We start from the raw sequence: 26,519 nt of genomic DNA, 5'->3' as shown, positions 1-26,519 counted from the left end.
TATAATTGTAGAATTATACAAATGCATACAATTGTGTAACTGTATAATGTAAAAGTCAGGGCTTTTAGTGTACTCATCACCAGCATAGTGTACATAGTACCTGATAGGTAGATTTTTATCCTTCAACCCCCTCCCATCTTCCTCCCTTCTTAGTTTTTAATATCCATTACATCACTGGGTTTCATTCACTATGTTACTCAGGCTGGTCTTAAACTCCTGGCCTCAAGCAATATTCCTGCCTTGGCCTCCCAAAGTGCTGGGGTTGCAGGCATGAACCACTGTACCCAGCCTAGGTCTGACTTTTATCGGAACAAAATGGTGCTTACCACGTCAGACGCCTGCAGTTTTGAATGGGGCTATTGCAGGCCTGGATGGACCTCTGTCCTTATGGCCACCCTAGCACTGGTGTTCCTCACACTCTGTCAGGGAGGCATTCACCCAGATATTCCTGGGAGCACAGCAATCTTGGTCAACAGCAGCCCTGCTAACTGGGCACTGGGCTTAGCTGGGGCTTCTGGGCTGGAACGAGAGTCATAGTTCCCATAGTCTAAGGATGGGCTGGCTACAGGTGTAAGAGTGTTACCTCTAAGAAGGAGCTAAAATGGACATGTCAAATTAGCATGGCATGGCTTAGCAGTTACCCACTGTCCCTAGAAGGAGAGACTTTGGGAATTAATATTATTGCCATAGTCCCATACACAAACCACACAACTGCCTCTATTCTGAGTTGAAATTTTTAGATTTATTGTAGCATTATGATCAAGAAAACATGGTTTTCAAAGTATCATTATCAAGAACATATATATTAAAAAAAAAAAAGAATACATATAAATGTGTGGCTGAAGCCAAAAGAAAGACATAAGCGATATTTCAGAGTTAGTCAAAAGTGAATCTTCCAGGCCCAGCAGGCTGGATGGAAATGAGATGGGGGGAGTGAAGGTGGAAGATTTTGTAGCTAGGTGGTCACCGCTTGTGGCTGTTGGCAAGAACGGCAGAAATGGGGTTAGATGGTGAACCGAGCGCAAACTGAGAACTAATCGGCATCACATAGGCCTGAAGCACTGTTGCCACTAGTGATTAGTCGTAAGACCTGAGCATTAGATAACTATGTGGCTGGAATGAACGGGGGAGACAGAACATGAGGAAACAACTCTCTAAAAATGTACCTCAGAGCAACACGCAAGACCACCCCCCTCCGCAACCCCAGGTGGGGGCCCCCTGCCTTTCCACCCTTCTGTTCCTCACAACCACCGTCGCAGGCCTTGTGATGCTCTGTTTCTCTCCTCTCTGACTCAGTTGAGGAGCTGGAGACCTCTCAGGGATTGGGCCCAACTGTGCCCCGGCCTGTCTTCTCACTGCCATCTTCAAGCTCAGATGCCAACAGGAAAAAGCTGCCTATGCCGGAGGGGGCGTCCCTGAGCAGGCGGCCCAGTTCTTTCTCATAACATTCAGCTGCTTGCTGCAGATCTCCATTCTGCTTGTGAATTAATCCTTGAAGATACCAAGAATTTGGTGCGTTTGGTGGAAGCAGATTTTCAGCTGTGTTCTGTGGCTGGTGTTTCACCTCTTCCTTCTCAGTTGAATTTTTGCTTATGGACAAGCCCTCTAAACAATGTTGGACAGCAGTGTCTTCAGACTTCCCGAGATACTCCTGACCGTTGCAATGGCGCTCATGGAGTGCTTGCCCCTCAGCGCCAGGGAGCTCCTTACTGAATGCTATCTGGTAACATTCTTCTGTTTCCAGGAGCTCAGGGAGATCAGAGTATGCGTTCAGAGGATTTAGTCCCTTCTCAAGAGCTTTATTCGAATAGTCCATAGCATATTGCTTTAGTTCTTCAATCTTCTCTCTATTTCCACTAGCTTCAGATTCTCCTGCATCCTGCAGTTGTCTGACTTTTGCCCTGTAGCAGCATCCAATCTGGTGATAGAGGTAGCCATTGTTGGGTATGGATTCCAACGCTTTCAGAAACAATTCAATAGCTTTGTCTAGGTCACCTTTTCTTCTGTAAAATTTGGCTGCACTGCGAAGAACATCTGTTTGGCAAGGAGCCTTCTCCAGGGCCTCTTCGACCAATTGCTCCCCTTCGGCGCCTTTATTCATCTTCTGCAGTTTGAGGGCCAAGAGGACTTTGACATACTCATTGTCAGGACTCAGCTCAACAGCCTGCTTCAAAGCATTGGCAGAGAACTGTTTCTGTGGGTTACTATCCAGACGGTACATTGCGATGGCCAGTCCAGAGGAGAATTCTGGGTTGTCGGGTTTTTCTTCCAGAGCCTTCTCAAAACACACCTTTGCCCTTTCATTTCTTCCACACCTTAGCCGTGTCCACCCTTCCTCACAGTCAAGCTCGGGACTCTCAATGCTGTAAGGATTTGAAAACTTCTCACAGGTTTGTTTCACTTTGTCCACGTAAATCTGAGCTTCGGAGAGCCGGCCCATGTGGTAGTACACCCAGGCGTAGTTTCCCCAGGTGACCAGGCTTCTGATTTCAGCTTGGCCAGCATGCTCTTGCTGGATCAACTCTTCAGCGTGCCGTAAGCATTCCAGGGCTGCTTCGTTCTGGCCTCTGCGGTGCTTTACGTAGGCCAGCAAGTTGTACATGGTAGCTTTGAACTCAGTGTTTAAAAATTCAATCTGGTTACATACTCTGTCTTCTAGATCATCTGAAACACTTTCTTTCTTGAACAAGTTCCAGGTGAAATGGCATTTCAGCTGTGGAAGGATTTGTTCCAGGGAGTTTCTGGTGACCTCACTGTGGAAAAAAATAAACATGGTCACTGTGACGTGCACTACTGAGCCTCACACCCTGTGGTCTTTAATTTTATATGTCTGCTTAACTGGGCCACAGGATGCCCATATATTTCATTAAACATTACTTCTGGGTGTGTGTGTGTGAGGATGTTTCTGGAAGAGATTAACATTTGACTTGGTGGACTGAGTAGAGCAGATGGCTCTCCCCAACACGGGCAGGTATTGTCCAATCCATTGAGGGCCTGAATAGAACAAAAAGGCAGAGGAAGGGAGAATTCTCTCTCTTATTGACTGCTTGAACTGGAACATTGGTCTGCGTCTATCCTTGGACTGGACTTGAACTAGAACTTTCATCATTGACTCCCCTGGTTCTCAGGCCTTTGGATTTGGACTGGGACTACATCATTGACTTTCCCGGGTCTCCAGCTTGCAGACAAAAGATTACGGGACTTCTCAGTCTCCATAATCCCATGAGCCAATTCCTCATAATAAACCTCTTTATATACAGATGCTCTACAACTTACGATGAAGTTCCATCCCAATAAACCTATCATAAGTTGAAAATATCATAAGTCAAAAATGCATTTAATACACTTAACCTACCAAACACCAAAGCTTAGGCTAACCTACCTTTAAATGTGCTCAGAACACTTACATGAGGCTATAGTTGGGCAAACTCATCTATCACAAAGCCTATTTTACAATAAAGTGTTGAATACGTCATGTAATTTACTGAATACTGTACTGAAAGTGAAAAACAGAATGGTTGTATTACTTTTGCATCATCATAAAATTGAAAAATCGTAAGTTAAGCCTTTGTAAGTTGGGGACTGTCTGTATATCCTATTGGTTCTGTTTCTCTAACACACATTCCTAAGTCTTCCTAGACAAAAGAGGAGGTACTTTCCTCTCGCTTCCTAGATTCACCTTTCTATAGCTGCAGTCTGTGCAGACAAGCACAAAGCACATCCCTTGTGCTGTGTAAGCAGATATGCAGGTGGCGAGGGCAGATGCATGAGAAGGGGACGTGGCAGTGGGGGTATGGGGATCTCTCTTGTCCCGCTCAGTTACCACGTCAGGTCTCAGTCCTCACACATTCTGTGCAAGGTTCACTTAGCTATGCAATGATCCAGCAGTCCACAACCTTTTTGGCACGAGGGGCTAGTTCCATGAAAGACAATTTTTCCATGGATTGTGAAGGGTGGGGGAAGCTCATGCAGTGATGTGAATGATGGGGAGCAGCTTGGACTCCCCATCCAAATACAGACGATGCTTTCCTTGCTCGCAGCCGCTCACCTCCTGCATCACCTGTGCAGCCCTGTTCTTAAGTTTTATAGAAGACAATTTTTCCATGGACCAGTACTGGGCCATGGCCTGGTGGCTGGGGACTGTAGCAATGACCCTACTGACCCTACTGGGCTACTTCTTTTTGTCACTTTGCTAGTTCTAGGGATACTAAGAAAAATAAAAGGTATTTCATCCGTCTCTGCCTCCAGAAGCCCAGTCTTGTTAGGAACCATGTGAAGAAATGAAAGCCCAGGGATGTTTGTCATGGTGTTCTTTGATTTAGGTCCTTTCCCCTTCATATTCTCCACCATGTCCCCAGACTCACAAGCAGACCATGGAGGCTCAGCTTGAGTCTGACTGAAGTAGTCTCCCCACCACATGGGCCAGATCCCCAGAGAGAATGAATTTGTTGCAAGAAACAAACAAAATTGAAAAACTTATATTTTGTAGCTGAAAGATACCAAGGAAGATCACTGGCCTTATTTAGCTGAGTAAGTTGTGAGAGTTTTCAAACTATGTTCCCACATCTGCATTTGCCTAGGGCTTGGGGTGTGTGTTCCCGACTTTGAGTTTGTGCTCCTGCTTTCTTACCAGTAGCGTCTTGGCACAATAAGATTGGAAAGAACCTTCAGAAATCATTAAACCCAGTATTGTCCATATTTTTGGATTTCACAGACTAGCATGATTTCAGAAAAAAAGTTATGAACCAAATAGGGCTGCCAATGTATTTGGCAACACAACGACATGGGAAGAAAGGTCATCCAAAAAAGATACCAACCATCTATTCTTACCAACATTTTATTTTAAAAGATAGAAAATAAAGGAAACATTTGTATTATAACTGAAGGAGGAAGAAAGATATAATCTCAGAATAAAGGGAAGTTCTTTAAATTGACTACATTTGACTCTACAAGGAACCACTGCCTTTATTTGCAATTTACTGGCCCACACACTGTTGTTGCAAGTGTTCTGATTTACTTCCTGTCTCACTTTCCAGTAATGCTGATCTAAACCATTTTGACCCAGTATTGCGTGTGAAATGCTTAAGAGTGAGAGATGCCGAATCAACCCAAAGCAATGGGAGTGAGGAGGGGAAGTTGCCATCTATAATCTGGATAGCCTCTTTATGTGTGTGCCTCTTTCATGGACAGTCTTTTCCCTTCTCTTGGGCCCTAGCCAGAGAGGCTAACAGTGTCAATATCTTCCCTCTCCATTCTAGGATTTTTCAATGTGGCTTCACCTGGGGATTCTAGCTGTCCTATATGAAGGACGACAGGTCAAAACTCAAGTTAGCAAGGATTGAAAAATAAACACTAAAAGTAAGTTATGAAGATGACCACTTAGCATAAGTTAAATCTGCTGATGGATGAAATAGGAATTTTAGAGGGAGGAAAGAAAGGGTGGGTTTCCAATCAATAGAATGTACCTGCAGATTTATAGGTGCATATAGGTGCCTGAAAATAATAGTTGAACACTCACTCTAAGGATGGATAGGGAGTATCCAGCAGACCTGCAGAATGACAGGTGACTTTAGATGCATTTGCCTTACCAAAACCAGAAACCACCTTGCAGGCTTAAGGGCATTATCTTTCTCTTTTTGTGGGGAGAGGGGTAGGTTTTGACATTTCAATGTGCCAGAGGGATCTTACCAAACTAAACTTTCAGCCCCTACTGATAAAAATTCTCCCTCCAAGATGAAACATATTCCCTTTCTGTTAGGTAACAGTTTCAGAGGATGTTGATTGCTTAAGAAAGTGTAGGGCAAACAGAAAAGCAACAATATTCCCAGACCTGTGAATGAGCCTTGAGTATGGAACTCTCAGGGAAATTCCATCCCTACCACCACGTTACCAATGCCGGAGCTGGCCATGCTGAGACATTTAATGATGACTTTGAACAGTTCATTCAGGAAGATAGCCAACTATGCATGTGGCTTTATGACTATAAAACCTCCTGAAAATTGGAATTCAGGTCCCTTGGTTTTTCCTAAGCCTTTCTCCCTAAGGTTACCAATTTGATGAGGTATTTGATACCTGATCTCTCCTTGTAGTACAATTTGGAGCAAAGTATATTGGACTGGATGTCCTGAGATCTGGACTCAAAACAAAACAAAATAGCATGAATCCGAGAGCCAGAGTTCAGGAGGTTTGCATTAAAATATTGTTGCATTTTTTAAAACAAAGACTCCATTTGCCAAGGTTTTCTCACTTTCTAATTTATCTCACATGTGCTTTTGAAAATTATTCTGCATTCTCCTTATATGTATACATAAATTAGTTAACAGTAGTTAAACTCAGATATTTAAGGTAATACAAACAAGTAGGTGGGATGACAGCTGCAGTCACTTGATAAAGAATGTCTAGGTTCAGCTGAAAAGCGGGGAGCAGAATGCCCATCCCACCTGGATAGTTTGCATTTAATAGAACACCCTTGGGGAGGTGGGATTCCCTCGGGCCCAGATGGAGATTTCCCATGGCCTCAGGCTGCAGCCATGACTTTGGTGACCAAAGCAGTTAAAGCTAGCACTGCTAGTCCTTAGGAAATTCCTGGGATCAACTTGTTTAGTCGTTCCTCCTCCTGCTCACCTACCTGGACCATCACAGCCTGTTGGCACTGCCCACAGACCCCAGGGTAGATGCCACATCTCCTTCCAGGTCCAGTCAAAGCCATTACTAGAGTGGAACCTTGAAATTTTCAGAAAGAGGCCCTCTTGAAATGTAAGAGTGGGGGTTTTGAGGGAAACCTCTGAGGTAGCTTGTACCACAGATGCTCTGATTACACTCCAGCTGGCTACGTGAAGGGACAGGCAGAACTATGCTCAGTTAGTCAATCAGAGCAAGCACAATCCATGGAGCCCATCACTCCAAAAAGGTGAGCCAAGGAACTCTCCAGAGCCGTACTTCTCAAGCTTTAATATGCATATGGACCCAATCACCTGGGGATCGTGTTAAACTGCAGATCTGGATTCAGATGGGCTAGGATGCTGCCTTTCTAACAAACTCCCAAGAGATCTCTGACTCAGACCACACTGAGTAGCAAGGTTCTAGGAAGACATCACTTTTTGGCAGTGATTCCAATGACTAGTTTCCCATCCCTAAAATACCCCTCACACAGGAAAGCTTTGCTTTATCTTAACATCCTTCCCACCCCTCCCTCCTCCTCCCCACTTGGGGCTTTCTCCCTCACATTTACACACATACAATGCAGGAAGCCTTGTATGCATTTAAGGAAGAAGGGATTTGGAGATGAACATCTTTTCTATAAGCCAGGACTTCTCAAACTTTCAGTGTGCCTATGAAGTACTTGCTGTCCTCTTTAACTAAGTATTTTTTTCTGGACCTTATTTCTGTTCTACTTACTCAGAAAATCAGCATGCAGGACCCAGTAATTTGCATTCCAATGGAGCACTCAAGTTGATTGCGATCCAGCTGTTCTGCAGAACAGCCCGAGAGACTGCAACATTTTCCCTGCTCATAGTTCACGTGGGACGGCTAGCAGGTCAGTAAGAGGACAACTCAGACAGACATATCCCCCAATTCTGAAAAAGCACATTTCAATGTAAAGGTGACCTCACCATGAATTGGAGTTTTGCAGTGCTGAATTCATCTTTAGCATGTTTGCTGAGAAGCAAGCATGTTTTTAAAATAACTACAACACAATCCACAAACCTCTGATTTAGTCTTTTTAAATATAAGAAACAATAGAGGGAGCACGACCATTAGTAACTGTTCTCCAGGTCTCGGCCTGAAAGGATCCCAGCCTGTGTTCCCTGGAGGCTCTCTCAATAAGTGCCTGTCACCTGCTCAGCTCCCAACTCTCACTGTCCTCAATGTCCTTAGGCTGCCTGCCTCTACAAATCAGACAGAGCCACAAAAATAAAAATGCACGAATTAGCAAGGTAGGTTTATGATTGAATTAGTTCAGTACATATTTAATCTCTAAGCAAACACTGAAAATAGCACAATTCAGGAAGCTGTCTGTAAGAACAAGATCTGTGAGAAATTGTCAATTGCCTATCAGAGAAGCAGGGACCTTTACCTCATGACGGCTGTTTCCCTGCAATTTGGAAAAGCTGGTGTCCAGGCTGATGTTATTATGTTCAGCTCCTTGATCCCAAGCAAATGCTGAAGAGGCTTCCACCCAGGGTGCTACCCATCAGGTCTGTGCTTTTATGACAGGAGAAAGGAAAGTGAAACTGATGGGATGCTATCAGGATTCCTGCTCAGGAGAAACCGAAACTGAATGTGTGAGCCCTGAGCTCACCCTCACTGGGAATATGTCCCAGATATCTTCTGAAACTGTGGTTTGAGAGATTGTAAAAAGGCACCATGCAAAGAAAGTAAAATATCAGGACCTTCCAAATTTAGCATGCCAAGGGGGAAAGTTAAAATGCTGAAAGCTGACTCACATTAGCATGACCATTTTTTCTTCTGTGGTGGGTGACTGTTGCTTTCTGACTTCTGTGTTGAGATGTTATACATTAACCAGACTCCCTGTTTGTTATTCAAACCTAGACTAAATAACGTTGGAGACAGAGACCATTGTGATGGTTACCTCCTCACAATAGAATGTCAGGCTACCCCGTTGGAGTGTAATCAATAGTAGTCAATCAAATTTTGTGTGTACATTGGCCTTTCTATGGAAAATGTAATTCTGTTCAGCACTTCCGTCTTTGCCTATGTAAACGGTCCTCATTTTTCCCCACACTAGAAGCACTGATCACCATTCTTCACTGTAGCTCTGCTCCCCTGTCTGATGCCATCACACTTTGTACTGGAATCAACTCTTTCAACTGGATGCTGAGCCTTTTGATTATTTTAGGTTGACAGCATGGACAAGAGATTCTGGTGCAGTGAATCCAGGTTGAGCTCAGAAACCTGGTGTTTTGACAAGTACCCTGGAATTCAGTGGCAGGAATCCCTCTACCACATTTTGAGAAGTGCTGTTCTAGAGATATCTGAAACATCAGTTTTCCCTTTTACCTGGGGGAGTGAATTAAACAGTGAGTCAGACAATCTTGAATGAAGGGGGAGAAAACAAATAACAAAGGACACCTGGATTTTGGTGATCTCTTTGCTGAGCTCTGGGATATTTCTTGAGTCACATCGCTGAGCCTCATTTCCTCATCCTTAAAGTGCTCTAGGATGATTTTCCTTTTTTTCTCCACCCACATTATAGAAATGATGCCCTGGGAAGAGCCACTTTCACTGTCATGCAGTGGCTCCAGACACACCTGGCTTTCTGGTCAACCCCACTCGTGCATAGAGAATTAACATCACTCTTGACCAGAAACCTATTCTATACAAAAGGGTAACCTGAGGTACTTGGCAGTGAATTCCTCCTACCCATCCCATCCCCAAATATGACTTTGCAGAGCATTTGCAAGCCCTTAGGGCAGACGGCGGGGCAGTCAGTCTCCCTTTCCTCCCTCCCTAGCAATCGCCCCCTCAATCCTGCCCCACTGGTCTTTGGTGGGAAAGGCTTCTTTTTCTCTTAGTTCTCCCTCACATGCTATCCTATGGCAGAACTCTTAGTAGGTCTGCATGTATTTTTAAAAATCAAGTTTACTGAGATTATACTTCATATACAATAAAACACATTCATTTTAAGTGTACAGTTTGATGAGTTTTGACAAATGCTTATACCTATGTAACCACAACTCGAATATTCCTATCATCCCAAAAGATTTCTTTGTGAGCTTTCCTACTCAATCCCCTCCACCTCCAGGCAACAGTGAAATGCATTCTCATTTCACTGACCTCATGACTGCAATCTGCTTGCCTGCTCTTCTGAAAAGCTGGGCACCAGGCTGATTTGCTCTTCAGAAAGCTTTCTGTCTGCCCAAGTAAACGGGAAAAGAACGATCTAAGGGGGAGGTGGACTGGGGAATGCATCCGCTGATGTCTTGTTCTCTCCCTGTTTTGAGTAATTGCCTTTAGGGAAGGGAAAGGAAACTAGAAAGTGAAACTGATTTTAATCATCAAGAGGAGGAAAAGGAAACTTAAAGCCTGAGACCAGTGGTGGCTCAGCCACAGCACGTTGTTCAAATCCGTGACTCGGAAAGTACAGTTTGAGAGAATGTGAAAAAGCACTCCTGCCAACCTGATCATCAGTCCAGGGTGAGGCCCAGGAAACTGCATTTTTGATAAAATCTCTAGGAGATACTGATGCAGAGGTTTCTGAAACCTCATGATATGAGAGACTTCCAAAAATATTTTGTAAAAAAATAGTTTCATCCAGTAAATTTACTTGTGGGAGACATACCCAGAAGGAAGGAATGCTGCACAGAGAGGCCAAGAAAAATCTAAACAAACAGCCTTGCTGTGTTTTCCCCACTCAGTCTGTTAGCATCAGATCAAACACTTTTTCTTCCATCATTTTTCTACCTGGCTGTTCATACTTTGTTGAACATAGTATGTTCAAGCATAAAAATGGACAATTTCTTCTGTATCTTTGGGTCTCCATTCTGAAGGCCCTTGTGTATACCTTAAATAAATTTGTACATCTCTTCTCTTATTAATCAATCTGCTCCATGTCAGTGATTTTTCAGCAAACCTTTCGGGGCCTTTGTTCCCTACAGTTTGGTGCCTGAGCAGGATCAACAAAGCCTCTCTGTTCTGGAAAGCTGCAGTAAACAGAGCCCAGGAACCCGATCTGCTGGCAAAGGGCGTGAGAACTTCTTACCAGCCGGGCTCCTGGCCTCTCTCTCTCTGTACAATCCAGTTGAGCAGAAGGTAAAGATCACTGTTTATAAGGTTATGATTAATGGGAGAAAAAGGATTTGTGTGACTAGTCTTGGTGCGGTGACTCTGGTATACTTCTGGCACTTTGTGATAGGAATTCATATTGTCTGATCCTTTTCCTCCCAGAAAGTATTTTCGTTTGTTCTGTCTTTCTGTATTGTTCCAACATAAAGAAAGCTACCAGATAGTTCCCTCTCATTTTGTTTTATGTCCTTGAGAGCCTGTCTTGTGATCATGCGGAAGCACTCTCTCCTGGTCTCCACTTTCCAGCAGGGATGTAATTTTTGGGTTATGTTCAGTGGTTAGCATGAAAATGGCAGAGAACCTGGGATTGTTGTTGTTGTTGTTGTTGTTCTGAACATGGCAAGCTCTCGGCAGTGTTTGTCATAAGAAGTCCCATTCATCAGAGGCTTTTGCTATCTCAAGCATTGTTGCTATCTTAGCCTATTTCTCAGAGCGTGACGGGATCTTTGGGATTTCTTCTTCTCTGAAGAGCCTGTCACTGGATTAAGTCCCTTTGGAATAAGTACATCATTGAAAACTAATGGCCAAAAGATGGTTCTTTTAAATTAGAAAGACTCTTAAATTTAAAAAAAAAATAGATTTTAGAGATTTGTTATTTTAAATAATTGCCTTATTTGTATTGATAGAAAAATTAAATTAAAAGAAAGACACATAATAGTGTCATAGTGTTCAAAATTCTCTTGATAAAATTAAAGAGCAAAAATCTGACCTAAAACAAAGATAAAATCCTTTGTCCACTGTCTCTGCAGGAACAATTACCCTTAGGAGAACAGCAACAAAGGCCAATCTTCCTTGTGGGCCGGTCATCGGAATTCTGTGCTTTCCCTGTAGTGGCCTGAATTTGGCTTACAGTCAGGGAGTGTGTCTGTTTTGGTTTGATATTTGGGTGACTTTTGCCATTTATTAAGCCTTTAGGGGTTTCTATTTTCCTTGTGGAGTCTAAAGAGTCATGAACAGATTGCTCTCAGGTATAAAACTGCTCTCTTTTGTATCACATTACCTCTTTGGCTTTTGGGAGTACCAGAGATTATATTATAAAAGAATTTAACCTTGGTATGTGTCATGACTAGGCAAGAAAGACAATATTAGAGGCAGCTGAATACACTACAGGAGGCTTATTCTTTCTTTGGCCTTGGATAAGAAATGTTGTGGTTTAAACACTTAGAGAAATGTCTTTGTAAGGAAGTGTATTGTAAAAGCATTGTGTGGCTTGGTCGCATGGTGGTCCCATGGTGTCTTTCTCTTTTGGGGACCGAAGATTCAATGTGGGTTCTGCCCTGAATTTCAGTGGTCCAGTTGGAAACAAGAGGCCATTCCATTTATCATTAGCTGAGTCTGAAAGACTTAAAGTACAGCAAAATTTCAGATAAAGCAGAACACTGCTTTATGTTCCATCACATCTAAGTTATTTATTAATAAAATATATGATTTTTTAAGGAATCCAACCATGCACACTGATGGTCTCAAATGCATACAATATTTTAATACAAAAATAACATGAAAATCATTGTTACAATAGTTAGAATTTTTAATTTAAAACAACCTTAAGTTTTTTATGTTTTCATTGCTTAATAAAAGAATGTTGATACATACTTAAATTCAAACCAGTTCCAACAGGCACACACTTCCCAACCCACAGGGTGGCTGATGGTCTCACGCTGGGTTAGCTGACTCTTGTGGTTCACACCAACCTTGATGTTTAGGCCACTCAGTATCTACCTAGGAAATCCCAATTGCTCCAAGCATACCACACATTTTGTGGTTTCCATGAAGATTTTCAGGGTTAAAAGGAGTGTTTATGTCACCCCATACACATTTCTAATGGGGAAAAAACCCCAACATCCACAATCAATGGCATTTCTCACGACCCTTCACTAGGCCCTTAGTCACCAAGATATTCTCCCATTCTGCTGTTTTCCCAGTATCTCAAGCCTGGGTTCCTCAAAGCATTTTGAACAACGCAAGTCTCCATCTTACAAGAAAAAGTTTCTTAATAGTGGCTAAAAAGTGAAAATTTCTCCATGTGATTATAATTTATAAAGATAAACCAGCATTCCTTTCTCTTTCTCTCTTTTGTTTACTCTTTCCCTATCCCTACTGGCGAGACACTTATTTTTTTTATACAAGGTTTAAAGAAGTGTATTATGTTGGTTTCTAGTGTATTGTAGAGAATCCCTTTTCATTCTTTACATGCTATATTACAATTACAGGGCAGAGTGGAGGTGAGATTTCTGTGTACCTCCTGAAAGTCTTGTACGGTGGTTGCCTGACCACATTGCTTCTTCTAGATATGTCCCTTCTAGATTTGACCTGTTCTCTGCTCTATTTTTTCAAATTATGTTGCTACCTCAATTAAATGGACAGTGGAACTGAAGTTGTGTAGGACATTCCAGATTTAGAATTGTCTGGGGGATGGGAGGAAGGAGGCAGAGGTAGGTGGGGGGGGAGACATGGAGCTATGTTTAGACTTTGGTCCCCCAGCCTTTTGATGGACACAGCACATTGTGTCTATGTAAGACCAACCTCTGTGGGATCTAAAATGACGCCAAGGATGGAAAAATATTGCAAAAGTGGACCTCAATATTACACATGAGGGATCTGGCTGGTTTATATAAACATAGAAACAAGCCCAAGGCATCACCCCACCAAAAATGACTAAGGGAATGTCACAGTACACACTGCACTCAAGAGGTTTATTGGGAAGTAACCCCATCACCAAACCCCTGGACCTACCCGCAATCTGGTCCCTCTCCCAGAACTCCCTGAATATTCCCATGATCCAGCAATTCAGGTGTTAATGCCTGGCACAGCAGGGTTCCCCCATAACCCTGATCTGGTGCCATGGCCAGTGTGTTAGTCCATGCTTAGGCCATACTAATTGTTAAATATTTTTAATACCAGCTTGGTGGAGGAGTTTCAGCTCCCTTTTAGCAGTAGCCCCATAGGTCTCTATTCCTCATTCTCTATCTCAGCTAAAGATGCTGACAGGATAAGTCTTCCAGAGTCCAAACCCTTCTCAGAATTTTCATCTGCTTGCTGTGTTTCTTCACTCAGTTCCTGAAGGAATTCCAAGATATACAGAGCCTCAGAATCTTCTCTGTTTTTGGAAAGCCGCATTTTGGCAATTTTTTGCAGTTTATTTTTCATCTTTTCTGTAATCTTTGATTTCTGGTTTATTTTTATACCCTCTAGATAATGGTGGATGGCCATGTCTTCACGCTTCATTTGATACAGCTGAAAGTTGCCGTACCGCAGATGGAGCACTTGCTTGTCAACAGGAGAATGCTCTTTGCTGAATTCTTTCTGGAAGTAATACTCTGCTTCTTCATTCTGATCTGCTAGAACATGGAGGATGGCAAGACGGGAACAGACATCAAAGAGATTTTCATTGGTCTCATCAGCTATCTTGAAATGAGCCACAGCTTGCCCTATTAGTTCCAGTAACTCTTCTCTTTTCATTCTATTGTCTCCTGCTTTCATTATTTCGTGGACTTTTGCCCTGTAGCAGGACCCAATTTGGCAATGCAGGTAGGCGTTGTTTGGTGTGTATTCTAAAGCCTTTCTTAGCAGTTCAATTGCTTTGTCTGGGTCATTTTTTCTGCGATAAAGCTCTGCTGCACTTCGAAGTACATCTGTTGCTCCTGGGGCTTTTGCTAAGGCTTCTTCAACTAACCTCTCTCCTTCACCTTCTTCTTTCATCTTGTGAAGCTTCAGAGCCAGGAGGACTTTGATATACTGGTTGTCAGGATTCAGCCTGATGGCTCGCCTCAGAGGGTCGACGGGGTCCTGAGACGGTGGCCAGTCCTCCAGACGGTAGCTCGCGATGGCCAATCCAGAGGTGAATTCTGGGTTCTTTGGGTTCTTTTCCAGAGCCTTCTCGAAACACACCTTCGCCCTTTCATTTTGCTTTCCTCCACACTTCAGCCGTGTCCACCCTTCCTCACAGTCAAGCTTGGGACTCTCAATTCTGTAGGGACTGGAAAACTTCTCACAGACATGCTTCACTTTATCCACATAAATCTGAGCTTCGGAGAGCCGGCCCATGTGATAGTACACCCAGGCGTAGTTTCCCCAGGTGACCAGGCTTCTGATTTCGGCCTGGCCAGCATGCTCTTGCTGGATCAACTCTTCAGCGTGCCGTAAGCATTCCAGGGCTGCTTCGTTCTGGCCTCTGCAGTGCTTTACGTAGGCCAGTAGGTTGCACGTTGTGGCTTTGAAGTCACTGTCCTGAAACACAGTCCGGTAAAACACTTTGTCTTCAAAATCATCTAAGGAATCTTCTCCCTCCAACAAGTTCCAGGTGAAATGGCATTTTAGTTGCCGTAGGCTGCTCTCCAAGGAATTCTTAGTGGTCTCACTGTAGAGAGAAAGAGAAAGATGGATACTTTGAGATATAGATTTATCTCTCAAGAAATGGCGCATGGCAGATAAAATTCTTTTCCTTCTAAAGGGTGTTAATACAAATCAAAGAACAAACTCTCTCTTTTTTTCTTTTTATATTTTAGCATATGTGTTAATTCCTACATGGGGAAGCAGGAATTTGGGGACTGCAGGCAGCAGACGAATTAGGGTAAGGGCAGAGGGTCGGTCTCTTGAATCTGTGGCTAGGTTTCTGTGAATAAACAGTTTCTGTTAGGTGGCTCTGCCCTCTGCTCTTGAAGGCATCCATAGAAACTGCCAAATCTGTGGGAACTGGTTTCAGCAGAGGTATGGTTTAATTTATGTAGTTTTAAAAAAGTAAGTATATTTAATTGCTTTTTTTTCCTGTTCTTCAATCTTAACTAGCTTTATTTTTGTACTCTGAAAATTTTAGCTTTATAATTATTTGTTCTTTTGATGTTTTGTCATGCTGATTTTAATTTCTTTGTTATCCCTCTGAAAAGCAACTCCATTTTATCTTTGATGTTCTTAGTTCCTTAGTTCTCCTTCATTTGCCTTTTAAAAACCTTTTATTATTTTCTATTTCCTGTCTAATTGTTTCAGCTAATTCACTGATTTTCTTTGTCTATCGGAATTTTTGAGCTTTTATCAAATTGGTTTTGTTTTGTCTTTTTATTATTTTAACATTCTATATTCTCGTTTTTTCTGTGGATTTTTTTTTCCTTTTTAACCATTTAAATCTTATTTTCTCAACCATTCCTAATTCTTAGTAATTTCCCTTGCTTTTGTATTTTTCTATCTTTTAACTGTATTATTATTTATGTTACCAATGTCTTAAATGTTTATTTTGGAATAAAATGTAATATTTTTTTCTTTTTATTTTCCCCCCATACCTCTATTTCTTAGACTGGTGATTTTTGTTCTTAACATGTCTCATTGAGTTGATCTATTAATAATTTTGTATTTCTTGTTTTAACTCTTTTGAAATTCTATTTTTCTCTCCTGGGTTTTGCTTTTATAACAGGGGGTAAGAAGTGTGGCTACAGGGAAGGCTCACAGGCAGCTCACTCCTTTTCTCATGGGAAGAGCCCTTTTCACTTTAGGGTGCCCTTACAGTTCTCCTGGAAATATTTTCTATCCCCTTCCATGTTGGTCCTCAAAATAAATAAGCAAACAAAAAAACCCCTGAGCAAACAATGTCCCAAAACCTGTACTTTGAATAACTTTGGAGATGAGTAGTAGTAGTCCATGCCCAAAATTGTTTCTCAACATTGCCTATATATTGGAATTCCTGTGATAGTGCTTTTTTTCACTTAAATTATTTTCATGGTATTTATAAATCAGCCCTTTTATCAGGAGTTGTATTTCTAAATGTTATGGATTCTTATACAACCAGTGGATATCTGGAAAGCCATGCAATGTGGCAAGGATCACTTTTGAAATATTATATTTCTAGATAGAAGATGATAGTTCCCCTCTTTCTAACTGTTCATTTTCTTTCACTTTTCATACCACCCTCCCCCTCCCCGCACCCCGCATTTTGATTGGGACCCAATCTGAGTACCCAAACTCAAGTGGAAGCTGAAAAGGGACCTGAGAGGGAAACGGGAGCTGGAGTGAGTCTTCATGTGTTAGGAAGAATGCAGCATATGCTGGGGTCTGATGGTGGCCATATTCTGTAGGACTTGCCATATTTTGTAATAAATGCTGCAGAGAGTGACCCAGATGCACATGGAGAAGACACAGGGTCTGAGGCCTCCAAGCTCCCAAATGTCCTGTTCTAATACTCCTGGGGTTACTATAGTCCTACCTACAGTCCCCATGAGGCACTCTTGGAACTTTAAATTAGTTCCTCCTCATCTCTGTTTCTTGGAACAAATGGAGACTTAAGTATCCCAAGCAGAATAAACAAAAAATAGGAGGGAAAATTGAAACCAAGGGGCCAATAAAATTAGGTTTGCCAAATTTAACCTGCCCTGCTTGCTTCTGGTCACTTGTTTTTTGTTATTTGTTTTTTGTTTTTTTAATCCATGTAGCTGAAAACCACACAGCCGAACGCTGAACTTAACCTTCATTGACTTCCTTATAGATAACGTTTCTGACATATGTCACCGCAGTAACGATCGCTTCAGCTGTATTTCAGGAACTTGGGGGCAGCTCCTATCGAGTTCAAACCAGTAAAGACCAGTAACTTTTCAACTGGTCACACACAAATGCCTGAGAGATGGCCTTCTGACATCAGAGGGCCAAAAACTTCACCTTCAGATCATGCTAACACCAACATTTTCTCAACATGTGTCCTGTGAAGTGCCACGAATCCTGATTATGCCTGGGCAGATCACTGATTACTTCATTTATCCACACTGCTAATCACCTTTCCCCATGCCTTAGACCACCTTGCTTCTCTAACCCACAAATATCCCTAAGCCTCATTGTCAGAGAGGCAGATTTGAGAGCTGTTCTGACTCCTCACTGGGTTGCCTTGTGAGTGAATTTTTTCTGTTTTGCAAAACTTGTCATTACAGTGAGTGATTTACTGTGTGCTGCAGAATGAACCTGGTTGGTATCAAAATGGGCAGGAGTTTCAGGAAGGATCCTCCTTCCTTTCAAAGTCCCTCCTTCCTTTCAAAGCCCCAGACAGGTCTTACTTAGCCAAGAGCCATCAGAGGCTCTTGATGTAACTAATTCCAGGGGAGGGAGCCCAGGAGAGTGCCTGGCCTGGTATCTGGCATCCTAATGACAGCAGCCTCCCTTTGCACAGGTCATGTCCAATCTGATTTATTTTCCTTCTCAGTGAGGTTACAGAATGGATTCCCTTAGCACATGAGCTCCTTAGCGCCTTTCTTATTTTATAAAATAAACAGAGAGAGTAAATAGAGTTGAGATTATCTACACCATATAAAATAGTCAATTGTGCATTTGCAAGATAGAGGCATTTAATATACATACACACTATGTAAAATCCCTTTGAGCTGCCATTTAAAAGACATCCAGTTTCTTTTTTTTTTTTCTTTTCTTTTTTTTTTTTTTTTTTTTTGAGACAGAGTCTCACTCTGTTGCCCAGGCTAGAGTGAGTGCCGTGGCGTCTGCCTAGCTCACAGCAACCTCAAACTCCTGAGCTCAAGCGATCCTCCTGTCTCAGCCTCCCGAGTAGCTGGGACTACAGGCATGCGCCACTATGCCCGGCTAATTTTTTCTATATATATTTTTTAGCTGTCCATATAATTTCTTTCTATTTTTTTTTAGTAGAGGTGGGGTCTCGCTCTTGCTCAGGCTGGTCTCGAACTCCTGAGCTCAAACGATCCGCCCACCTCGGCCTCCCAGAGTGCTAGGATTACAGGCGTGAGCCACCACACCCGGCCAAAAAAGACATCCAGTTTCACTGCTTGATTTTTGGTTTTTATTTCCACTGGTAAATCAGAGCAGCTGATACTTGTGAAGGAAATTAGAAATATTTTACCCAAAATATATTTCTTTGACATATCTTGAGATGTTTGCCATGAGTCTCCCAGATAGAAGTAACACTGCAAAGTTGTCTTTTGTGGGGGGTAATTTACATCTGTAGAGAATCTGCATTAATACAGCCAGGTCTATCCTTTCCCAATCTAGAAAATATTAACTGAGAGTCTGACACCTTTAAAGTTCTGAAAAGCAGCATTTACCATCCATTCTCTCTGTAAGGTTTCATTTATATAACAAGACCACCTTTGGTGGCTGCTCAAGCCTCTTCTCCCTCCCCAAATCTGTTTTTCTGCTTTCAAGCTCACAGTCTTTAAAAACCTCTATACTTCATTGAAGAGTTAAATCTTCATTTTCCGGGGGTTCCCAGGTATACACATTAAAATCAATTGTATAGCTTTTCTCTTATTAATCTTCTTTTTTATGACTTGATTTTTCAGCAAACCTTCTGAGGGCAAAGGGGAAGTTTTCTCTTCACCCCCACACTTGCTTCCTAGGTTCAGACTTGTAATATTTGTTATACTCCTGATGCCTATAGAAATTCCTACAGTTTACACAATTTCTTCCCCTGCTTTTTGTCAGGATAAAAGCCACCATCCACCAGGTTCAGACCTAATGCTGCCATCACAGTTTCTTAGAGCAATATCAGAACCACTGAGGAGCCTGTTTGAAATGCATATCCTCAGACTCAAAACCAGACCTACTGAGTCAGAATCTCTGGAAGTTGACCCCAGGAATTTGTCTGCAACAAGTTCTCCAGGTGATACTTTTGCATGCTCAAGTTTGAGAGCCACTGTCTTAGAGCACAGAGGCAATGCCCAGTGAAAGTCCTGATAGCTAAAAAATCAAGGAAAGTGAAAAGAGGAACTGATGCATCTATATTGTTATGGGAAAGATTCTAAGACCATGCTAAAATTCTAAGAAAAAAGAACAAGGGTTCTATAGATCTGGGTGACTATAGAAACAGAAATATGTAAATATCTCAAATCTTTTTTTTTCTTCCTATCAAGAAGATATATAGAATAGCAGGGAAAATATCATTTCAAGATGAGCGATCAGGAGCCTTATAGAAGGAGAGCAATGTGTCTTCTAGGGAAGTAAGCACTGGGGCCAGTATCCCTGGATTCCAGAACTCCCAGGACTGTGGTTTAGGCAACCAAGTTGGGCCACTCCACCCTTAACCTGGAGAAGATAGAAAGCTCCCTTCCTGCACAATGAGCTAACACTTCCTCTCCAGGGCAATCTCATGTATTTAGGGCATGGAGGATGTTAGAAGTGAGGACTATTTCCCCCAAGCATTCTATCTCCAATTCATACTTCAGATAGGAGGACTCTAACCAATCAGTAGAATTCTGGAGTGAAAATATTTCTGTTAGTTTACTAGCCCTTGTGCAAATCTGAGATGACTGACTACATTAAAAGTAAAATTCACTTTAGCAGGAAATGGGGTTGCTATTCAGAGTATATCTTTAACAATATCTGCTGAAAAGAAATGTTTTGTTAAGTAATAATTTTATTCAAAGGACCCGACTTAAACCTTTTGAATAAGAAATAAAAGAGGGACCATTTACAAGAGCAATTCCCTTACACCCATCTTTAAATGAAGCACCTGCCTGGTGAAACATCTCTCTCTGCTGCCTTCCGGAGATGCCCTCTGGAAGCTTGACTGTGTGAAGCAGAAAATGGCTTAGGAGGAAACAAACCAGCATTGCTGAGACAGATTTACAACAGAGAGAGAGAGGCGGGCATAGAAAGGCTATAAATAGACACTCAAACAAGACTGGCTTTCCTTGGGAGGATGGCTGCTTAGGATTTGCATTAGACAATAAGATTGACTAGACATTTTCAGCACGATCAGAGAAGAAGGGAGAATATTTACCTCATGGTTGCCGTGCAATTTTCAGCTGTTCTGAAAGGTTGGGTTCAGGCTGTCTGCTCTTCAGAAATCTTCCTCCTCTCCTCCTAGTAAATGCCAAAGAGACTTATATATACAAGGAGCATCTGGTTCCTTTTGTTTCCCTGAAGCTGACGTTTCAAAAGGGAAAGTGAAACTAGAAAGTGAAGTTGATGGCACTCTTTAGAAGGAAATGAATCTTAAATGAGGGCCAAGCCCAACTAGCCCTGCAGTGAGTCAGAAGAACTTCCTGTTTGTGGAATGTATTGATGCCCTAGATCTGTGACCTCAAGGGAGCACTGCTTGGAGAAGGATACATTTATGAAACACCTAATTACAATGTTAATCTAACCTCACTGCTCACCCTTGCCGCTAATATGACTGGAAAACCACACCTAACTTCCACAGGGCAGGGGATTTTAGTCTGTTTCATTCACTGCTGAATTTCCCACCCTGAATTAATACCTGCACATTGCATGGTATGGCAGGTATTCCAAAAGCAGTTGTTGAATTAATCTATACCTGATTAAAAGCATGAGCTCTGATGTCAGTCTACCTGGATTCGAAACCACGCTTTATTTATATGCTGTGAAACTCTAGGGGCAATTACTCAATGTCTCTGCTGTAGTATCTTCTACTGTGAATTGTGAGTAATACTGATTCACGGTGGTGTTGAGAGGCCACCACCTGGAGGCATCCACAGGAAACAAGGCATGGACCTTTCCTTTTGGGGTCCTGCAGTGAACTGAGGGGTGCTTGGACTGTGAGCTCCCTACCCGCTGGTCCTTCCTGGTGCTGCTTGCCTGGTGACTCCGGCAGAGTGGGGCAAACTGCTAGGCGGAGGGACATTGAACCAGCCTGGGCACCCCATAGGTGACTTGGGACCATCATTCTTCTCCCTGGCATGGACGGGAATCCATCTCTGGGACCTGGGGGACAGGCCTGCAGGCCAGATCCCATACACGCAGGTCTCAATTGCATTGCCTGGGGGCACAAAGGGGAAATTTGTGAATTCTTCTCCTGAGGTGTGGGTGCCTGCAGGGGAAGGTCAGGGGTGAGAGTGCAGAGTGGGTCCTAGCTGTGGCATGCTCACTGGGCACCCCTTCTCCCATGGGAGGGCCATGCTGCCAGCTCAGGCCAGGATTCTGGGCAGAGAACCTCCCGGCCCACATAATAGTGGTGGGGGAAGTCAGCTCGCTTGAGGTCCTGTCTGCCAGCAGAGGCCCAGGAGAAACATCAGAATAGGGGAGGTGGAAAGGAGCGAGGCCTGCTGAAGACTCTCAGTCTGCGGGTATCAGATAGCCCCACCCCTATATGCAGACTTTCTGGTTGAGTAGGACCACTTCAGCCCCTTCCTGGCAGCTCTGCCCAGAGGTGGGGAACAGACCTTTGACCCCTGCTAAAAGCATTTGTGGAGCTTGAAGGCAGGCTAACCCAACCCAGCCTTGCCCAGCCTCACTTCCCCACCTGTCCCTGCTGAGGTGGAAAATAAGGACACACGTGGAAGCTCCAGGGCCCACCCACCACCTGGGGCACTAGAATGCTCCTCTGGAGGAACTGGAGCTGGTTACAGAATCCAAAAACAACATTACAACTTGCTTCTCCCAGCATGCACCACCTACTGACAGGGAGGTCAATTTGCATACCCTTTTACTGCATTTACTGACTCATCATACAGGGTGTGGTCGATTCCCACCTGCAAGCACCACCTACTGGCTCAGAAACTAAACTGGGCATGTCATTATCCAAACAAAAGAAAATCTAAAGGTAAGAAGCAACAGCTGCTCCAGATGAGAAAGGATCAGTGAAAGAACTCCAGAAGTATGAAAAATCAGAGTGAAAGGACACCCCCCAAAAGGGAACACCAGCTCTCTAGCAAAGGATACCAACCAAAATCAGAACACTGAAATGACAGATGAAGAATTTCAAGCATGGATTGTAAAAAAACTCGATGAAATGCAAGATAAAATGGAAACCCAACGCAAGGAAACCACAAAAAGAATGCAGGAAATGAATGAAAAATTCACTAAAGAAATTGAAATATTAAAGAAAAATCAAACAGAACTTCTGGAAATGAAAAATTTATTCAAGGGATTACAAAACACAGTGGAAAGCCTTGAGAATAGGTTAGATCAAGCAGAAGAAAGAATATCAAAGGTTGAAGGCAACACCTTTCAATTAAACAAATCAGTTACAGAGGTGCAGCAGAGAAATAAGAGAAAAGAGCAAAGTCTGCAAGAAATGTGGGATTATATGATAAGAATCATAGGCATCCCTGAGGGTGAAAAAGAAAATACACAAGAGTTGAATAATCTATTTGAGAGAATAATGGAGGAAAATTTCCCTGGCCTTGCTAGAAATCCAGATATCCAGATGCAAGAAGCTCAAAGGACTCCAAGGAGATTCATTGGAAATAGGAAGACATCACAACACATAGTCATCAGACTGGCCAAAATAAACATGAAAGAGGCCCTCCTATGAGCTGTAAGGTGAAAGCAGCAGGTAACCTACAAAGGAAAACCCATTAGACTAACTGCAGACTTCTCAACTGAGACCTTACAAGCCAGAGGGACTAGGGCCCCATTCTCAGTCTTCTCAAATAGAATAACGCCCAGCCTAGAATTGGTATCCTGAAAAAGTAAGTTTCTTATATGAAAGAGAAATAAAGACCTCTCAGAGAGGGAAACACTGAGGAATTCATCAAGATAAGACTTGCCCTCCAGGAAGTACTCAGAACAGTGTTACACAGGGATCAGCACGATAAACACTCTACAGTGTAAAATCATCCAAAACCTGAAGGTCAAAGGCCAGCTACCACAAAGGCTCAAAAAAGAAAACAAAGTACAAAGTTCAACTCAACAGGATGAACAGAAATCCACCCCACTTATCAATTCTTTCAATAAATGTAAATGGGTTGAACTGCCCATTTACAGGCTGGCCGAATGCGTAAATACACACAAGCCAAGTACCTGCTATCTTCAGAAAACACATCTAACCCACAAGGATGCATTCAGACTCAAGGTGAAGAGACGGAAAACAATATTCCACACAAATGGAAACCAAAAAAAAGCTGGTGTAGCAGTTCTGGATTCAGATAACTTAGTCTTCAAATCAACAAAAGTAATGAAAGACAGAGATGGTCACTATATAATGGTAAAGGGAACAATTCAACAAGAAGACATAACAATTCTAAATATTTATGCACCTAACTCAGGTACACCCAGATTCATAAAGCAAATCCTACTTGATCTAAACAAAATGATACATAGTGGCACTGTAACAGCCAGGGACTTCAACACCCCTCTGACAGAACAGGACAGATCCTCCAAAACAGAAAGTCAACAAAGAAACAATGGACTTAAACAGAACTCTAGAACAAATGGGCCTGACTGACATTTACAAAACATTCTACCCCCAAACCACAGCATATACATTTTTCTTATCAGCTCATGGGACATTCTCTAAGATTGACCATATCCTAGGCCACAAAACATGTCTCAAAAAATTTTTAAAAATAGAGGGGAGGACTTTTTCCTGAAGATGTATCAATAGTGTTGGTTATAAAGGGCTTTTGGCTTTAATTCTTGGTGTGTGTGGTAGTGTAGTCTCTGTATAATTCCTTAGGCTGTGAACAGTGTCAGTGGTATCTATGATTTCCTCAGTGGTTTAGGGTGGGGTTATTAGTGGAGAGTATGGTGAAGTTTTACTGGGACAGGGTTGCTAGGAGGGCCATTATTCGGGCCCTAGTGGTGGTGGCAGTGGGCTAAGCATGCCTGATCTTGGGCCTCAGGCCAGTGTATGCCGGTGCTGGTGTTATTGGAAATAGGCAGGTTGATTCTTGGGATTCCAGGTGGCTTGTTTGGGTGCCAGTAGTGGCAGTGGTGGGCCATGTGGGTGAGTGAGTTCTTGGGTCCTTGGACAGCCAGCAGGGTGTGGGTGATGACAATAGCAATGGCAGCATGACCCCCTGGGTTCTGACTGGTGTGCACTGGTGTTGGTGGTGACTACAATGTGGGATTGCCACCCACAACCTCATATACACAGCTCTCAGGCTCTCCTACTTCTGTGACAGCAGTACCACAGTGCTGTGAAGAGTGGGGAGGGATGCCAACCATCACACATGAACCCAGGAACAGAGGCCATATTGCCAGTGGTTATGCAGTCACCACTCACAGCCCCAGACAGGTGGCCCTCCAGTTTGTCTGCCCCAGCCTCTGGTGGCAGCAGCAGTGGCCGTGCCTGCAGCAGTGTGCAGAGGGAGATAAAGAGTCCTGCTCTCTTTGCAAGATCCTGAGCACAGAGGCCACTCTGCTGGTGAGAGGGGAAACTCTCTGTTTGTGAGGCTGAACACAGTTTGTGCCACTGCTGGAGGTGAGGTTGCTTCTTTCTCACTGCCCCAGATAGGGAGCTCTTGGCTCTGGAAAGTACACGATTTGGTTTCCTTTGTTCCAGGGGCTGCCTTTTGGTGCACTGCACTGTGCTTTCCTTGGGGAGTAGTACTCCCTGTGGGTTAAACTAATAATACTGGGGAACCCACAGCACCTTTGGGTCCTGGCAGTACTGTGCTGCTGTAACCCTCCCGGTGGACATTGGAGGATGTCAGTGGTATCTCCTAGGATGTGAAGATATGGGGGTTGTGTTTCTCAGGGCAGAATGTGATCTGTGATGACTGTGGTCTCGTAATGGTGCTCAGCAGCAGCTGCTTAGGTCTGGGGGATGGTGAGTGATCCAGCGTGAGCTCCCAGTTTTATGCAATACCTTCACTGGGTCTCCAAATCACCATCCACACTAGTGTCAGGGTTAATGTGGGTGGAGGAGCTCTCCTGTGGTTCAGATTACAGCACTCTGCTGTGCGTGTGTGGACCATTAAAGTCTTTCACTTACCCTTTCCCTGCAATACCAAGCCCCTCTGGGCTCCCGGCCAAGGGCTCACTTCCTTCTTCTCTTGTGGCTCAGATATTTCCCATGACTTCTTTATCGGATTCCAGTGTTTTCTTCCATATGTTCTACTTGAGGTATGATTCAGAATTTTGACTTTTTTTTTCTACAGAGGGTGGGTGTTCAATGTCTCTACTCAGCCATCTTGAGCTGGAATCCCCACAACATTTTAAATCCCTGCGTGTCACCTAGGTATTAGGCAGCTCCAGCTCACAATGTGCAGCCACAGTGGTTTGTGATGATAAAAGAAATGTGCTTTCCTTATTCATATCCTTAATCACAAAGGGGTAATAATGAATATAAACCCAAGGTAAAAAAGGTGATGGCACCAGATGACTTTGAGGTTAGGAAATTACACAGAGAACAGGTAAAAGATATTCTCCAGCAAAATTGCTGAGGTAGGTTATTCATTCTTTGAGAAAGTTATTATTGCGAATTTTCCTGCCTGGGGCAGTATAGAAACAGTGTCTGCACTTTCTAAAAATCCTCTACCCTTTAATTAGGATGTGCAGCTAAGCCTATCACAGTTGGAAACCCTTGCTTTTAAGTCTTACTCAAAAGTTTCAAGTTCTAGTTCTATTTACAAGTTCTATTATGTACTTAAAGGAACATATGTTCAGTGTTCAAAAAATACTAAAATAGGAAAATGGGAATACCGTGGGTTTGGTTTGATTTGTTTTTTGGAATTTGCATTCAATAAAACTATTGGATAGAAAGTTTTAAATCTTATGAATAAAGGTACTAGCTGAGGAGAAGCATAGAGAAAGGTATTATGGTTGCTGTGCTTTGAAGTGCCTAGAGATACTAATTTACACTTTAGAAATCTGTGTGGCTAGTGCCTATGTATAATGTTACCATAGCAGGGGTGTGTCAGCTGAGCTGGCAGCTGGGTTGGTGTGAGAATATGCAATCTGATTGCAAAATAGAAACTAAAATGGGAAACCAACTCTCTTCTGGTGCTGTTCCTGTTTTGAGAAAAATGAAACTTATTCAGAGAGATTACCCTCATTGCTACAAATATTAATATTTATAAATCTTTTTC

The 26,519-nt window shown here is 42.9% G+C and overlaps 2 protein-coding genes across 2 annotated transcripts; both read right to left on the bottom strand.

Annotated features, from left to right (window-relative positions):
* Positions 1–763: 763 nt before the first annotated feature.
* On the bottom strand, positions 764–8,200 carry IFIT3 (interferon induced protein with tetratricopeptide repeats 3). Its single transcript, XM_069460073.1, has 2 exons — positions 8,078–8,200; positions 764–2,753 (listed from the first exon to the last, which is right to left on the bottom strand). The coding sequence occupies exons 1-2, from the start codon at positions 8,080–8,082 to the stop codon at positions 1,316–1,318; spliced, it is 1,443 nt and encodes a 480-aa protein (XP_069316174.1). The 5' UTR covers positions 8,083–8,200; the 3' UTR covers positions 764–1,315.
* Positions 8,201–12,274: 4,074 nt separating this feature from the next.
* IFIT2 (interferon induced protein with tetratricopeptide repeats 2) lies at positions 12,275–20,644 on the bottom strand. Its single transcript, XM_069460162.1, has 2 exons — positions 20,525–20,644; positions 12,275–15,163 (listed from the first exon to the last, which is right to left on the bottom strand). Exons 1-2 carry the CDS (start codon positions 20,527–20,529, stop codon positions 13,756–13,758), a joined length of 1,413 nt encoding a protein of 470 aa, XP_069316263.1. The 5' UTR covers positions 20,530–20,644; the 3' UTR covers positions 12,275–13,755.
* Between the last annotated feature and the right edge of the window lie 5,875 nt (positions 20,645–26,519).

The sequence above is a fragment of the Eulemur rufifrons genome, chromosome 28, assembly GCF_041146395.1.
Source record: "Eulemur rufifrons isolate Redbay chromosome 28, OSU_ERuf_1, whole genome shotgun sequence".
NCBI lineage: Eukaryota > Metazoa > Chordata > Mammalia > Primates > Lemuridae > Eulemur > Eulemur rufifrons.
The sequence above is the reverse complement of the archived record's forward strand: the minus strand, read 5'-3'. Positions and strand labels throughout refer to the sequence as shown.